Below are 18393 nucleotides of genomic sequence, written 5' to 3' on the forward strand. Positions count from 1 at the left end.
GACTTTAACCATGCAAAGTCTGTTCACTAACATGTGAGGAATAACACTACATGGATGATGTTGGCTTCTGAAACCACTTCAGATTGGTCATTGCACTTGGTTTGATCTAACAATCTCTTTCACTGATCCATCATGTATTTAAGAGATGTCACATATTATTTAGCCCTCTGTCCTGTGCATATTATATGAGAAGGCCATGTTTATTGGAATTATATACTTCTTCCTTTGGTGTTGAATTATCGTACAATTGCAATCTTTCAGACATTTATCCCAAGCAATCTTAAACTCAAACAATGCTTTTTATAGCTGTCCAATAATATGATGCGAATTATTTAGTTAAGATTTCAGACTTTGCATATGCATCTGACCAGAACTTTCTTTGAGACAATTAGACTATGTGAGGTCAGGTTGCTTCTTATCTTTTTTGTGATTCTCTAGATTCATGTTCTCTTCATATTCGGTAGAAATAATCAAAACATTTTTAGACTTGAAATTTGTTGCCTGAATTTCCATATCCAATCCAATTTTGTGTAGGCTAAACCCAGAGAGACTAGGGGGCGACTTTAACCAAGAAGTTCAGGTAAGTCATATGCTTTCGTCCCTACATCTTGATTTCCATAACTCTTACTGAGCAGTCCATAATGGTTTTTTAATTTTTTGGAATTAATGTTCATCGTGCTGAAATTTTCAGGTTCATAGTGGATTCCTAAATGCATATGACTCTGTGAGGAACAGAATCATCACGCTTATTAAAGATTTAATAGGTTCCTCGTAAGTCATGCATCACAAAGCTCAGTTAGTTTGCATAGAGCAAGATGAACATGGCATTAGCACTAAACTAAATGATGTATAAGTAAAATGATCCAACATTTTATTTTATTGACAAATTTTGTCACAAGATGCTTTTTGCTACCATATTTAATTATACTCTCACCTACTATACTTAAAATTCACCAATTTAATTTGTATTAACAGAAATAATTTGCTTCTAATTGGAAAAAGTTTTTGGAACATTGATACCTGGACAATAATTTATCATATAACCAGATGTTGGTTTTTCTTTTCCTTCTTCTTCTTCTTCTTCTTCTTTTTTTTTTTTTTTTTTTTGAGCCTGAGGAATAGCTGTCTTACTAATTTAAAGCAAAGAGGAGAAGATAATCCTCCCTGTGAAAGTAAAGGTAATTTTGAAAAAGACTTCGTAGCTTCCTCCGTCTCTCTCCACATCCTCCATGCCCTTTTTTTATTATAGGAATGAGACCATGCCTCCTTAATTTTCTTTTTCAATATATTCTTTATTTTTATACCTGCTTCACCTTCTTTATGCATGTGTCTCCCCAGCAACTCTGTCTCTTTTTAGAAAAGATGACAGAAAGAATTCTCCGAAAGTTCCTTTTCTCTCTATCATCTCCATCTTTCCTTTCTGAACACCCTTCGGTTCTCTCTCTGTAAAAAATACAAAAACAGTTTTTTTTTTCCTTCATCTAATTCTGCTCTGGTCCATTTCTGGTACACCCTTAGAGACTTCATTGTTTTAAATCGAAAGCATCCAAGGTTGAAAAAATACTTATTTTATCAGTTTTAGTGTGCCAATTAGTTAAATAGGAACCTTTTATCTCGTGTTCATGCCTGAAAATTAACTTGGGCAGCTAAATCTGGCACCTTTACAAATATAACTTGTAATACTGTAAAATCTGAAAAGAATGAAGATTTTGGCATAACAAGGACAAACAAAAATGCAACCCATAAATTACGTAACATGAAAATATAGGGTTTATGCAATGTGAAAAAGTGCAACGATGGGAGGTTTTCCAGCATTAGCATTGTGTTTTCCTTGTATATATGTATTTTATGTCATTGCCACTTACTGCCATCGTAGTTATTTAGATAAATAATGAAATGCTTTTCCATGACAGCGAAAGCATGCCTAAGTGGCATGTGTATGTTACAGGACACAGTTTAGGTGGTGCACTGGCTACCCTGCTTGCTCTTGAACTTTCATCCAGTCAAATGGCCAAGTGAGTTAAAATCTGCTTCCCCATACGTTAAGTGCACTCTAATTCTTTCTTATGAAATTGGAAGTAAAGTGTATGTGTCCATGATCAATATAGATTCTAATTAATTATTGTTTAGGTATTATTGCATTGCTGGAAACTTTATATTGTTGGGAGCTTTTTTCTGAATAAGTATATGTGCATAAAATAGGGATATTAAATAAACTGGTCAGGTACCATCAATTTGAGATTCTCTATTTAAGATTCTACTTCAATGTTGGTTCCATTCCAAGGCCAAATCCTCCAAAATAGTTACTAAGTTGTAACATATCTATTATACAGTTTGTCATGTATCTAATTATCATTTTAAAAGGGAAAAAGGGAAAAAATACTAAACTCGGTTTTCAATCTAATTGTCAATAGATTGAAGGTCATCTAGTTAAAGGATCAACTGAGATGTACACCCATAAAAGCATAGAACTCTTCACATTTGATTTGAAAGAGTTCTCTTATACCACAATATCTATATTAGGGTTGTGAAAAGGATTTGGAAGGAAATAAGTTTTTGGAACCGAGAATACTAATCAAGTTGATTCACGCTGACAAATAATAGCCCAAAATTACCATAAAATCACCAGATTGAACTCCAAGATGGTCAAGAAAGAAAAAATGGTACCAAAGTAGAGTGTCAAATAAGATGTAAGATCAAATTAAGGTGGTGGGTGGATAATTAAACAAACTGATAAATGTTTTTATGTTTGATGAGCATAACATCCATTTTACTCAAACAGGGATGCTGGAATTTCAGCAATGTTCTAAAAGATGACTTTCTTGGCATCCTAGGCAGTTCACCTTAGGTCCTTAATATCTTGAATCGTGCTTATGTATACAGGATGATATTAAATTATGATAAGCATTAAATGTTGCCAAGTTGGCACTTTCCATCAAAGTTTGCAGTCTTGGTACCAAACAACATGGTAATACCCAACTGATAGAACCTATACCTAGTCTCGATTTATTACATACCTCAAATACCAAGACTCAGCACATGCATGCTCCAAGTCTTACCATAATGGTACAGTATGGTATGCCCCATCCTAGGCAGCATGATCAGGTATAGTGAGCCTTGCCTTCCATGCACTTCATCTTATTGATATGTCATGTTTCTTTTTTTTAATTATAACTCTCTATCCAGATTTTTCTTCATATTTTAATTTTTAATTATTCTTTTTGATTTGCTTTGAGATTTAGCCATGATGACTCACTCGTGCTTCCTTGGTGCCATTTATCAATTAATCATTGGATTGTGGTGCATTATGAAACAGTCTATATTTTATTTTATTTTATGTTTCTGAGAGAAAGTGGGGAAGGCTCACCTGCATTGTAATTACCCAGGCCCAAAATAGATGCACCCGGACTTGAACCAAAAACCTCTAGTTTCTAAGCAAAGGGGTGTGACCATTGAGGCGAGCCCAAATTCACTGCTCCATATCAAAATCAGTCCAAAGGTGGTTCATTTTATAGGTCAACATGAACTTCCTTTTCCATGCAATATTCATTGGCCCAAACAAAGTTTATTGTACCATTCCATGCATTTGAAAGGGTAATATGATTCAAATGGTCAAATTTGACATCTGGAAAGTGAGATAAATGATCTTAGTTCTGGATTGAAGCACCATTGTTGTGCACCAGCCCATACTGTTGGTGCCATTTCATATTCTTTTGGTCAGTAGCATGCCCCTTGGTAACCGTACCATACAGACACATGGTACAACATCTCAGTTCTATTGTGTCAGCACCATCAGGCATGGTATGATACCGTACCATACTGGTCTATGTGGTACTTGGTACTTTTAGCTACCAGTAATTTAACTTTGGTTGTTAGCATTATCCCTTAGGTGATTAATAAGTGGTTTTAACGAACATTGAACTTATTTTTGTTATACCACTCATGGCCAAAATTTTTACTGATTGGGGTCCCTATATGATACATATTCTGACGTATCAAATAGTTTTATGCAGCATCGGACTGAATCAAGGAGTATTTACAGTTCAAGTAGCATAATAAGTTAGTGGTTCTTGAATGTTGGTTTGGACCATGAGATTGGTATGCTGCATAACAAGTATTATATAGTCTCGTCTCTATTAGGAGTAGTGAACAAAGACCGGGAGCACTTGCTTGTGGCAGGTGACAGCCATGCATCCAATTAAAATAGGCTATCATCTCGTATATAGTTTTTTCATGCAATATGATTGTGTTGTGTTCACATCTACTCCACTTATTGCAGCATGATTTAACTATACTATATTTTTCTCCAGCAAAAGCCATGACTCCAGCATTGCACTGAGTGTTACATGTCAAAACTTTTTCTAATCATATCTCTTAAGAAGCCATGAACTAGAGAGAGTTCTTATACACTACTGGAATATTCCCCAGATTGGAACTCTTTAATATATTTTAATTTAATTGATGTGTAGGCGTGGTGTGATTTCTGTTACGATGTATAACTTTGGTTCTCCTAGGGTCGGGAATAGAAGATTCGCTGAACTCTATAATGAGGTAATATTAAATCTTTTTGCACTTTTGAGTATATATAATTTGCAGTTTTCTTCCTTTTGGTTCTGGTGGCTTCCATTGTCAGAATAACAAACATTGATTGTTGTGCACATAAGTTAGAATCCAGTAGCTCTGATTTAATTATATGTCTTATTTTGAACACCCTGTTACATTTTCTGTTCTGTTATTTTAAGCCACCAAAACCAGAAATATAAAATACAAGGGTTCCATATCTTTTCTTTAATTTCTTCACGCTAGTTGGGCTCATGTCCCTGTAGTAATTGCAATTTTGAGGTCATGGATTTTATTACAGCTTATCTTAAAAACAAAAGTTGTGTTGGTTGAATATAAAATAGTTAGTACAAGTTTTTTGAGTACTGAATTATGCTTAGAGGTCATGAATAATAGTGAGGAAAAAAATCAGCCAACATAGTTTTTCTACTCCTTACTTTTACTAATCAACCGGGTCGAATTGTAACTGTATTAGATTTCTTAAAACAGAACATGAAAATGATGATATTAATGCTCTGACAAAAATTATTGTACATCTAGTGCATGACTTGTCATGCAAAACTCCTCCCTAATTAGTTTCAGTAGAGCAGCTTCACATGTAATTCTAAATCTAAATGGTCTATGCGATTTCAAGGCCTAAAATTTCCTTCCTTGAAGTCAGAATTTATTCATTATTTAATAGATTATTTAGGAACAATCTATTTAAACAGTTCATTATGTTAATATCATGCACATGGTCATGTGAATTGGTTTATTGTCATTCTCTACAAACCTTTTCTCCGCCACTGATTTGCTTGTATTCTTGTTTGTCCTTTTATGAGAATTTAGCACTAAAGCAAAATTTTACTCAAATATGCAGAAAGTCAAAGATAGCTGGAGAGTTGTAAATCACAGAGATATTATTCCGACCGTCCCTCGTCTGATGGGGTACTGCCATGTTGCTCAACCTGTTTATCTTGCAGCTGGAGACTTAGAAGAGACTCTGGTGAGTGCTATATTTTGGACTTCATGTTATTGCTAATTCTCATTCTAGTGTCCGGAAGTCTAATTGTTGATTTTACCCTTCCTTTGAAGGGAATTAAGTTCATTTCTTATGGTTAAAAGTTCTATAGGTTGTCTAAAGTCTGGAAACAGAAAGCGTTGCTCTGTTAATAGATCCTTCAATGGCTTTTATAGGTTTATCTTACAATATTTGCTAACATTATATGAGCATTATACTTTGTGTTTACTAGGTAAAGATTAAAATTACACTTGCAAGCCCTGCATCATGAGCATATCTTATTCATTCTATTCATGTTAGATTTGAGAATGTCCTGCAATTCATACATTGCACATGACAATGATGACATGATGATTGTTTGAACCAAGGGTCACTGTATTAGTAAGTACCGCCCTGTACTGGGCATACCATATTATACTGGTATAGAACAGAGACGCAGTACGGGGGGCATACCATATGCCAAACTGACCCCCATATTGGGTGCACCTATTGTATCAACACAAAGCGGCAAGGGGTTCGGTACCAAGGTTGTGAGCCTTGGTTTTAACTATCGAAGAATAGATGATCTCTGCCAAGGTTGGCACTAATATATTGTTTTTTTATAAAATAATATATGTCTATTCTTTCGAGTTCAATCATGGTTGCTCTACACTAATCTTTGTTACAAAAAGCCCTTTTGCACTCTTTTTGTTGCAGGCATACTCACTATCTTCAATGCTTCCATTAATTCACACTACCATTTAGCAATCATAAAACTCCTCAAAAATATGGATTCATTTGCTCTATTCCAATTCTGAACTATCTTATCTAAAGCTAATGTTGGTATAGATATAAAACAAAATTATGTTATCAGATTGGGTATTACATTTCTTCAAATTTAGCAACAAATTTGACTTTATTTTATGTATATTTTCCTTGTAAGGCATGCATAGTATATAGCAAGGTTTCAAAAACTGTTGGAATGGGATGATGCAATTGGTACCATATTGTTTTGGTAGGATGACAACACTAGGATGCCTCATGGATCCAGTTGGTAAACATCGGTACACCTTGGTTTGGACCATATATTGCATATGTCGAGCATCTTGGTCGAAATGGATTGGTAGTGGTACCAATCAGTGTCGACCCTGGTATGGGAAGTTAGAAGGCATCTTGATTGCAATCAATTTTTTAAAATTTTTTAGGTGGTGGGATGATAGGGGTTTAGCTGATGATTTTTGTTGCCTTTAGGCATCTCATGAGAACCTGGTATGCTCCTTCTGACCATTTGGTTAGAAAGAGAGGAAGAGAGAAGGAGAGAGAAGAGAAAGAGGGGAACAAGGGGAGAAGAGTCAAGGTTCTTGGTGGGGAGGCAAAGCAATGAATCACCATGAGAGGGCACACCATCAGGTGAGTCTCTTATTTTTAGTCTAAAAGTTGGCAAAAATAGAGAAAAATAGGGGAATCCATGTTGAATTTTATTAACTTGAAATAATTGGACATGTTGTGGGTGGTCAACACCTAAGAACATTGTTTGCTGAACTGTGCTGTTCTGGCTGGTTCGTGCCTTATCAAATCCATTGTTTCACCCCTCTCACTCCTCTTCCTCTTTCTCATTGTCTGCCTCCCCCTCTCTCACTGACCCCCCTTCACCTCCATGAGCGATGGTGCTATGGTCGTTCCATGTCCGCCCTCTCTCCCTCCCTCCTCCCTCCTCCCCTCCTTTCTTCCTCTCTCTCCTTTCCCTCTCCCTCTCCCTTTCACTGTATCGGCAATCGATCAATATAGGTCATAGTACCAGTTCAGCGAACCTTGCCCTATAACTTTGGTGAATTTTGTTTTCTGACCATTATCTTTATAATATTTCTAGATTAATAATAAAAGAAAATAAAATTTAAGTCTAAAAGTTATTCTGTGCTTACATTTGTAGTGTGCACATGCTACAATTTTTATAGCAAGAATCAATGTTCACCATCTGATAATGGACCCCATACAGGTACCATCTTATTACATGTCGGTATGTGGTTCGGTACAGTATGGCTCGGCATATCGAGTGTCGGTATGGTACCGACCGATATGGCAAAACTTGGCCATTTTATATTTATTAAAATACTTATAATCATTTAACTAATGCTTAAAATACCAAAGTTCCTTAAAAAACTAAAAGTCTAAAACTATCAATAGATGCCCTAAAGTAAAAATGTAATTTATAAAATTAATTCTTATGTGTTTTAGTAATTGAAGAATTCTTTGTGTTTTTATAATATTTTTAAGGGAAAATATTTACGTTTTAAAAAAAATAGTAAATGTAATGTGACATGCATTGTGATTAACAACATGAGTTTTGAAATAGTTATCTTTATATTGTTGATTAACATTTTTTTTTTGATTTTCAACCTATTTTCTAAGAAAAATTACTTAAAATAATAAAGAATATGATTAATTGCTGAAAACATAGAACATGCATTAAAAACTAATAAGACCAATTCTAAATTACATATTATGCATCCTGTTCATCAACAAAAATAATATTATTTTTAAGTCACTTTTAAATGATACAAATCATAAATAATATGATAAAATTCTAAGAGCGTGGAAAAATGTAACAAAGATTAGTTTTATGAATCTTGATTGGATATTATCAAATATAAAGGGAGCATAATTTTTTAGGTTGGTAGATGTCTTCCAGTAAGAAGGTTAAGGAAAAGCCACATCTTGGATGGTACCATGGAAAGATGGACTCAGAGAAATATCATTGGATATGCAATTGCTGTGGCATGGCTAACAAAGGAGGTGGTGTTACCCTATTGAAGCAAGATTCTTGGGTAGGTCAAATGGGCAATGAGACCAGTTGCAGAGCTTGTAAGAAGTAAGCAGGTCATTAGAAATGAGTAGGCCTGGAATGATTGCAAGGCAGCCAAGGCCAATATTCAGCCTTGAGGGATGATGGTTATGACATGTATGAGTAGTCTGATCCAGTGATATGGAGGTTGCCAAGATGCACGAGGCCATCTGGCACTCTAAGTAGGTATAGTGGGAGTTTGAGGAGGCTATGAGGCAACGTTGGTAGTATGAACCTTCACAATAAGAGAGGGGTACTGGGTCCAGGGCTTTTTGGGGAGGGCACATAGACAAGGACACCCTTGAGCTACATAGAAATCAGTCAATTAGACCTAGTATTGGAGGCATCAAATCCCTATTCAATTCAGTTCATAAAGATATGGGAAAGAATTCCAGGTCAAGTTCCACCATTCATGACATGGATCCATGTGCTTTCCCAGACCCAACAATTGGGCGGTATTGGATGGATGACTATATCAAGAAGTGCAAGAAGCATGGCAATAGGGGCTGCCATCATCAAGTGGTTCCACTATTGCCAAATTCTGGTAGGTTGTGGTGAATAGTTTCTCCTGAAACGTGATCACTGAATTGCAGAAGCAGGGTCCTGGCATTGAGTCTTCCACTCTTTATGAGAAACACCGGCCATATTTGAATGTAGAGGCTGAGGGTCTAAAGAGGTGGATCGATGGATATAAGCCTCGGTACATGACACTGATGTTTGTTGGCTGGTCTGGGCCGATTAGGAGCCTCATCAACTTCTTAATGTATTCTGATATACTAGCTTTCTTTCAGATGTAGATTGATGCATCTAATCAGATCCACAGTTCTGACAACATCCTTGGTCTATTGAAGAAGGTGATTGGGGAGGTCGAGCAGCAGTACATCATCCAGGTGCTGGCAAAAAATGGTCTTATTTCAAGTGAGCAGGCAAGAATTTGAAAGAGTGCCATGTACATATTGGACATAATGTGCAGTCCATTATATTGGTTTGATGATGAAAGACATTAGGGATTTCCCATGGGTGAAATTTGTTGTTGAGCAGGGGGTAGACTATCTTGAAATATATACTATCATAAATGGATGCTTCCACTGATGAGGCAGCACCTAGGTCGGGAGCTACTGAGACTAGGTGTGACATGATTTGCCATGAACTACATAGTCCTGAAGAACCTCCTTAACAGTAAATTGGGTCTTAGAACTATGTATACATGCATTGAATAGATGAAAAGCAAGTACAGCAAGTCAACTGAGGGCCAAAAATCGAGGGGATTAATTTAAACTATGCCTTCTCAAATAAATGTGCAGGTTTGACAAATGTGTTAGAGCCGTTATATGCAATGCTGTGAATGGTTGACCATGAGAAGTTTCCACAGATGTTCTTTCTTTACCCAGCAAAAGCTAAGTAGCAGAATATTAATGCAGTGGGTGAGAGAAATACAGCCCCATACCTCTGGATCTAGGTGAGACCTACAGATGGGCAGGGGGGTTGCACATGGCGGGTAGAATAGCATGATCTCTTATGTTTACTTGATTGATATTTTTTACATCTTGATGTTGTGCTAAGCTATAATGCAGCCTACTACTTGAACATGGAGTGCCAGAGTGATGAGAACATAATTCTTAATGAGAGGCTGCTATGGGCAATCAGGATCGTGGTGCATGAATGTTTCCTGATCAGGGCTTAGCTGCAAAAGGGCTTAGCTGCAGAAGCAATCAGTGAGGTAATAAATGAGTGTATTATATTTCACATGTAAATGACGTTACCACCAAGTCCTATGTATCTAAACAGGGAAAACATATTCTGCAAGAGATGCGAAAGTTTCAGGAAATGGGAGCTTGGTAATAAATATCTAGGATGTCTCCAAGTACCTTTAGGAAATTATTCTAGTAACGTTTTGCTTTCCCTGAATGCTATGTCACTGTGAAATATTTGGCTGCAAGGGAGTAGTGAGTCCAGTAGGACACTAATACACCCACCCAGAGGAAGGTTGCCATCTAAGTCCTTTTGCAGGCTGTTTCATCCAATGGGTGCAAACAGAACTGGTCTACAGTTTCCTTGATCCACAACAAGGTTCAAAACTAGCTGACTAGCAGGTAGCTGTACAATTTGGCATCCGAGAAACACTACCATATGTGGTTGAGACAGAAGTTTCTAAATCAGGGCAAGGAGAAGGGACAAGATGACCTGTTGATCGATGACTTTGTTCGTGATGATGATGATTGTATGCTTGGATGGTTGGTGGATTAGCAGTTGAGACATGCAGGTGCTAGATGAGCCGGGGATCCTCCACAACTGATACGCTCTTGTTGCTAGAGTGATAAAAGATAAAAATTAACTCCGATTCAACTATGGGATAGAATAGTTTGAGTCGGATGTCGAATTCATAGGGATTGAAGGCTAAGTTGCGTTCAACACAAAACAAAGTTTAAGAATAAAGTGTCTAGGATTTGTTTTTGATAAGAATGATTTAAGGAAAGTTCTTATGAGATAATTATGGAAGTAATTAACTAGGAAATAATATTAAGGAAAGTTGTATGAGAATAAAGGTTCAGGATTTTGATTCCATCTTTAACTATAATCTTGGTATTTTCTTTTGAAGCAATCGCAATAATTAATTAAGATGTTTTATGATTAGATTCGAGCATAACTTATCTTACTTGAGTACGAATCGTATCTTCCGATCACGATCTGTCCCCTAAAGTATAAGTTATTTAAACTTGAATCATAAAAGATTTTAAAAAGAAGATAAAGAAATCTATGAGTAAATCCTTAAGATAGTTTATTTCGCTTGAACACGGACTGTATCTCCTGATCATGATCCATCCCTACGAATGCATAAGCTATTCAGAGATTAACTACATAAGCGTGAAGCATAATAATTGGAAAGCAACTCATGAATAGAATCAAAACTTCATTGCAAAAGAGTGTCTTACAAGATTTAATTGCATCAAAATAAATACATAAGAATATTCAAAATAAACTACAAGATTGAAAAATTAAAGACTTTATCTACTCCCCCGAAGACGATGCCTTTAGCCATGCATGATGTCGATTCCACTCACTTTCGCTCCCTTCATCCTTCTCCTTGCTGAAACGTTAGAGATTGGATGCTTGGATTTTTTGGATGAATGGATGGATTCTTGGTTGAAGTGTTGGGACTTATTTATAGGTGTAGGCAGCATGAGGATTTATTTGATTAGGCAATATGGGATTAATGGACTAGAGATGGGTGGCTAGGGTTTCTTTTAAGTGGTTTTGTGAGGCACCTAAATAATGGAGGGTGGAGATTTATTGTGGAGATCAAGGGGCATTAGAATTGGGCGTTGGATAGAAGAGGCGCATTGAATTTTGTTACGTGAAAGAAATAAGGTGTTAGTTGGCATTGGATTTGTGCGGAAGAAAGAGAGGAGGCATAAGAGTTTTGGCGTGAATGAGTTGGCATGCTAAAAAGGAGTTTGGGCGTGCAAGAAATAAGTTGGCGTCAACTAGGAAGTTAGTTGGGCTTTTAGCGTGAAAAAGTTGGGTGTGAGTGGGAAAGATGGGAGAAGTTTGTTAGGTTTTTAACGTGAAGAAGGAGGGAGCGCAAGTTGGGGTGCGTATGGACTAAAGTGAGGCGTGAGGAGTTCGGAGCATGAAGAAAATTGTGGGGCGTTAAAAATGAGAGAGGGCGGCGTTGGAATTTATTTGTTGGTGTGAATGAAAGATGGGATGGAGTGGCGCGTTAGCTTATTTAGGTGTGGGGGAAAAAGAGGGGAGAGAGCTAAATGAGTTGGCACCTCCTAAAAATAAGGAGGGAGTTAGGGCTTCTTAAGTATCAATCTTTTGGTGTCCTTTGGATCAAGAGGAGCTTGCTTCCTATCCCTTGGATCTTGGTATCTCTAGGGTTTTCATGAGGTGTCATCATAAATCTTGACCGTTGAGTGGAGTGTTGCTTCTCAGCCATTGGATTATTGTCTTATTTGATTAGCCTCTTTAATTGATTGCTCTTGACACCTTGGTTATTTAATTTTGCTTTGGATTTGATTCAATTTGGGTCTTGGTTAGCTCAATCTCTCAATTTCCTGCAAAAGAAGACAAGAAGTATCAAATTTTACATAATATGGATCAACTAATAAAAGGTTTAATGCTTCTATGTCCTAATTAGTGTACTTATCAACAACCAAATAGAATTATCATGAAGGAGTTGAGGGTGCGTGTTGTAGATGAACAGGTAAAGAAGTATATATCACCCAACATGAGTGAGATATGATAAGAGACTTAGGACAGTAAGCAGGGCAAGTTTAAAGAGAACGCACCAATCATAGATCCGGTTGAGGTAGCCAAAAAACATACTTGTTGGGGAAGATAATAGTGAGACTGGAGAGCTATCAGATTCTGGCTTGCTCAGATCATATCACAATAACAATGATGATGATAATGATAGTTTGACTGATGGGTTTAGAGGCTAGGGTGGACAAGGTGGCTAGTTTGGAGATGGTGGTGGTTATTCTCAAGGGCTTAGTCCATTAACTAGTGAGGCAGATTTCAATATGCCATGCAATGTGGGGATTCCAAGTCTGAGATGAAATTCAGATTTTATTAGGGAGACACTATCCTACAGGAGGAGAGGATCTTGAGGTAATGCAGCTAGGGGCACATAGGATTGGATCGGGGTTGTATCTTTCGTGACAAAGGGATTCACCTTCCTTCACATGAAGCCACCATTGGATCACACACCGAATATATCTCAAAGTGCTCTAATTTTAGATTTATCTACCTGCATAGATCTCAAAGTGACCCATGGATGATCCAATGGTGGATTCGCATGAAGGTGAAATCCTTTCGTGTGAAAGATACACCCTTGTCTCCATAGGATCAGGGTTACGGAATAGGCATGCAAAGTGGTTGAGGTTCAAGGGTAGCAGGATTATATGTGCACCTGGTACATTAAAAGATGAGCTGACGGAAAAAAAATAGATGAGAGACAAAAGGAGATGAGGAGTGGTACCAGGAGAAGCGGGAGTTGTTATGTAGAAAAGAGGTTAGTGAAACATCGGCTAGTGAATTAGATAGCTATATTGGACAAAAGATCTCGTCATATGCCGGAGGTGGGTCTCCTAGTGCATCAGACAGTTAGAGTGGACATTATGCTCCATCTATGTATGATGCATATGGTTTCTTCCACTCATCATATCCTGCAGGATCCAATTTTGTATACTATTCTCCTGTGGATACATCTATAGCTAGGGATTGAAGTATGACGTTGCTTACTGTTACCCAAGTAGGGATGTTGGGCTCCAACGAGTACTAGATATGCACATATTTTTGTAGCGTCATGGGCTACAGCCGGGTCATTATTCAACATATTATGACCTACAAGTATGGTGACAAAATCCAAGCTGGATCAATATCCAATTTCCAAACGATTAGCAAGACCTGGATGTGTATGAGGGTCTTCAACTCCCAACATGAGACTAAAGTTATAAAGTGAGTTCATGCATTTTTTTTTTACAGCGCAATACTATATCTGTCATTCTACACTTATATAAATGTAGTCAGTTCCTAGTACCAGTACTTCGAAATCTTGGTATATAGGCTTTCTTAACCATTAAGCACTTTTCCTCCTAGGTTTCCTCCTTATCAGGTTTTTTCACTTAGTTGGGCTAGACCTGGTTGAGGTGCTCAAGCTTAAGGAGGAGTAAGACAACCAACACCTAGCCAGCCCAAAAATGGGACAAGTATATCAACATCAAGCTCCACCAGAGTTTGGGTGGGCTAGGCTAGTATTGGTGTGGAGCCTAATTAGATTTCTCAAATCCTATTTGTGAACCCCACTCAACATCAACTTGGGCTTGGGCCAAGCTGGCTTAGCTTATATCTTGAGAGCCTTGAGATCTTTATTTTTTCGGGAGGGGGAAGGTCTTTAGGCCAAATGGGCCTATTTTGATAGCCCTCCACAGAACCAATCCAACTTTGTCTATCACCTCACCTCAACAATCATATTACATCTTAAGGTAGCACACAAGATGTGGTGTATTTACAAATATTACAGATCAGTTCATGTATGGATTTTAGGAGGATAGAAACCTAAATTTGGTCCTTAGTGAAAAGTGGAAAAGTAGTGCTGCTAGAATTTGATCCTATGATTTGAGTTCTCATTTGCTTTTGCTCCTGTACTTGTGTTTACTGTTGTCAAAATATTTGTATATTTAGTTTTATATCATTCATTGATTTGCTTTGTTGGTTGTGTATTAGATCTGATCCATGTGGTTAGTTGTAAATGGTTGCTATATGAGCTCGTACTCTTGGCCCATGTATAAACTGGACTAGCAATTGGAAGAGGGGAGGAGGTGGTGTTAACCAGCCTAAGTGATTCCTCTGCTCAAAATGAGGTGGAAAGTAATGCACAAAGCCACAAACAGAGACAATTTCATGCGTCTAGTGTACCTGTTCCTCTTTTTCCCTGTGATAGTTTGTTAGCTCTTCATTGCATCGATCCATTGAATGGGTTACCATCTGCTGCGTGTAATTAGTAAACCAGTTCTTTTTTTTTTTTTTTTTTTTTGTGATTTTTTGTAAAACCTCCTATAGATATGGAAGTTCTTTCTTTGAGGCACTCCAAAATCAACATTACCAACTGTGATCAGATGCACCAAAATACATGTCAAGTTTTGATTGCATGGTCAGAACCTATCAAAGCATTTGAGCACTTCATCAAATTTGCTCTTTCTTTACGTCTGCCAGCATGTATAGGGCTAATATGTGGTCCTCAACAGATTAGAAGACGAAGATATCTCTCTGGTTCCGGGACTGCATTGTGTCAGCAATTGGTCATGACCATAACATAGCCAGAACATTTCTTAAAATTATAAATTTTAATTGATTTCATGCCATATCGTGATGGATGGTTTTATGCTCTGTAGCAGTATTCAATGATCAGCCTGTTGCATTTTTTGTTAATGTCGGAAGACAAAGCTTTATTTTATTCAAAGGTTGTAACTTCAATTATCAACCATGAAAGCTTGTTATGCATGCTGCTCTAACAAATATTTTGCTACAGATAAATAAAATAGATGGGTACCAAGGCGATGTCATTGGAGAATCCACACCTGATATTCTTGTCAGTGAGTTTGTAAGCTTCGCCACCTGCTTAACACCCATGCTTATCCATCGCATGCATGTTCAGATTCAAATTCTTAATTCTGTTGCTGTGGATTGGCACTTGACGAATTTGGTTTTGTTTAGAAAAAGTTCCTAATTTCATGTATGTGGTTGCTGTGCATCTGATGCATCTTTGTGACTGCAATTAATGCTACTTAATGAATCACGTGATCTAGGCTTCCTGACTGTGTAAATATGAGCAAGATATAATTTGCATTATATACATAATTTTAAGACCAAAGAGGGATGTTATATGCTATCCCAAGAGCTCATAAAGAAATATCATACTAGGCTCATGCACTTATCTGAAGTTCATTCATAAACTTGTCAATAGATATGTATAACAACAAAATTAGGTTGACCAACTTGCATATAAATGTCAAACCATGTTATTCAGATCATTAGCTTTATGTGATGATGTAGATGGAAAGACATACTTAAGAGTGATGAAAAGATAGAGGATAGGAGCTGTTAGCCTTGAAGATGATGAATCAAGAAGGGGTGTTTTGGTACGCTGCTTTAAATTCTTGCATAAACAACCATTAGAAACCAGCCAGTATGAAACACACTTCATCTAGATTTCCTGATGTATTTGGTAGATCTTCTTGGGTTTATGTTTTTTTTTTTCCTTTATTTATCCTTTTTTAGTTTTAAGATCTCAGAAGAAAATAACACAATCAGAAAAACATCTCAGCATGAAATCACATGTTTTTGTCTTTTGTTTCACTTCAAAAAATGCTTACAGATTATGTCAACCACTACTTTATAGTTAAAGTCCACAATGGTCAAGACTTGGATGTTCGATCATTATGATAATCCTCTGAACCAGAGGTCTGCTATAGAACAATTTCCTTGGTGATAAATTTTCTCCTTCCAGATGGTTGAATTTTTGGAAATGATTAAGAACAATACCTTTTAGAAGCTAGAAGGTCACAACCTCTGTACATATATAAAGTTCACGGAAGCAACCTACGTGCATTAATTTTTTATAGGAAAACAAGATAAAAGAAGTGCTTATTCTTCAAAAAGATCTAGAACCTAATTTTCTGGCCAAAATTGTAATGAAACCAAGGAATGACTGCAAGGCCCATTTTAGCCTACTGACCGTTCACACGTCTGTTTACATGTAATAAATCAAGGCTGCCTCTTTTGATAATAAATAAATCTTTCAATCAGATTTTTGTTTCCGTTTAGCAAGGCATTTAATCTGTATCTCATTGGAGTCTTCCTGCTCCACTTAATTGAAAATCATTACATGGTCCATGTCATAATCTAAACCAGTGGTCCCTGCTTGGGCTGAGAAAAGCTGTCCTCTTTTCTGCAAAAATCGACCACACATCCAGTGAGATAGCATATTCTAATGCTTGCGTAAATTATGGGGAAAAAAATTACTGACATGATATACAGGACTTTTTGGATTGAAACTTAACAATGTGTGCATGAAAACATTTATGCAGATGAAAGGGGAGAAGCAGCTTGTGGAAAAAATTCTGCAAACTGAGATAAATCTACTGAGTACAATTAGAGATGGAACTGCCCTCATGCAGCATATGGAAGACTTCTATTATATCACACTCTTAGAGGTTTTCCTTGAATTCCTCAGAACGTTACCTTTTGTATCATTTTATTTACAGTTCCTTTTGATCAACAACTATATTTTTGATACATGAATGTTTACTAATTGAGAATTATGTTCAGTAATTTGCAAGTAACTTTCAAGAACTGCCACTGTAAATCTACAGTATATTTGGTTTATCTATTAAAATTGCCATTATTTTTTTTTGTTATAGTGGTGGGTGCGGGTGAGTAATAGTTGTGAGCTGTTTCACAAAATCATTTTGTTAGCACTTAGCAGTGGTATAAACAGATTATCATGGGGAAGGAATTAAGAATCAAAAGAAAAAAAGGGACCATGGAAACTCTAATCTAACGCAGGAGTAATAGTATATTTGTAAGAGACTTGAATGAGATATTAGAAAAGAATAATATCGAATAGAAAGGAGCACATGAATGGCTTGATTTGGAACAAAAAATAAAAATGGAGTGGGAGATCAGACACAACAATTTGTGGCAGCAAGTAACTTAGTAATGTTTTGTTTTAAAGAAAATATGAGAAAGAAAACTACTACTCAAAAATATGAGTATAAGGAAATGATTAAAGATCTGATATTCATCCTTATTTAGGTAAAAGACTCCATATAGAGAGGGATGGTGTTATTAAAAAAAAATGACAGAGAATCCTAGTGAACTCCAGTATTTCAGTAATGCCATGCTCCCAACAAAAAAAAAACCATCTTGGAACACTAGTGTCTGGCATTACCAATTATGCCATTTGCATTCTCAGAAAAACTTTGCACTTTCTTTTAGATAATTAGCCCTCACAACTCAACATGTCATCATGTTAAGCATCACTTTAAGGATTACAAATTAATAACCAAGACATAACATGTGTGGTAGATGGCATGAGATTGTTAGCAAGGATGGACATGTGGTGCCAGATTTTTTGAATGTAGTTCTCATCATCCCATAATATTGCTCAAATTATCCTTGATAAGAACTTTTCCAAGATGGAAGAACATACAAAGCTTAAAACTTTTGAGGGATAAATGAGTTTCTAAGCTGCTTTGAGCCTCTTTGATCTTTGTGACGTGAACAATAAGGAACAAACACCTTGTATACTTTTTAGTTTCTTAGTTTGCATGCGTGCATATGTCATATTGTCTCAAGCTCTTATATTCTAATGTCCATTTGCTTTACCTTAAAATATGAAATTCAAGTATATCTTAAACACAAACCCCCTTTGCCATATCATGTCAATGTCATTATTACTTCTGCTTCACGATGTCAATAGTTATGCAAACCTTTAGCAAAC

At 36.7% G+C, this 18393-nt stretch overlaps 1 protein-coding gene across 16 annotated transcripts in view; it reads left to right on the plus strand.

Moving 5' to 3' along the window:
* The window catches only part of LOC105043202 (uncharacterized), a 46610-nt gene that overhangs the window by 12582 nt on the left and 15635 nt on the right, over positions 1-18393 (plus strand). For 11 of the 16 annotated variants that reach the window (XM_073255958.1, XM_073255963.1, XM_073255965.1 and 8 more), the window contains exons 11-17: positions 535-580; positions 692-771; positions 1914-2015; positions 4470-4551; positions 5420-5545; positions 15421-15492; positions 16979-17104. In XM_073255958.1, coding sequence (XP_073112059.1) covers positions 535-580; positions 692-771; positions 1914-2015; positions 4470-4551; positions 5420-5545; positions 15421-15492; positions 16979-17104 — 634 coding nt within the window. Of the gene's footprint in view, positions 1-534; positions 581-691; positions 772-1913; positions 2016-4469; positions 4552-5419; positions 5546-6790; positions 6927-15420; positions 15493-16978; positions 17105-18393 lie in introns of those variants that run through there. The other 5 variants (XM_073255969.1, XM_073255968.1, XM_073255970.1 and 2 more) reach the window with 5 other exon arrangements.

This window comes from Elaeis guineensis, chromosome 4 (genome assembly GCF_000442705.2).
Source record: "Elaeis guineensis isolate ETL-2024a chromosome 4, EG11, whole genome shotgun sequence".
In the NCBI taxonomy this organism is placed as follows: domain Eukaryota; kingdom Viridiplantae; phylum Streptophyta; class Magnoliopsida; order Arecales; family Arecaceae; genus Elaeis; species Elaeis guineensis.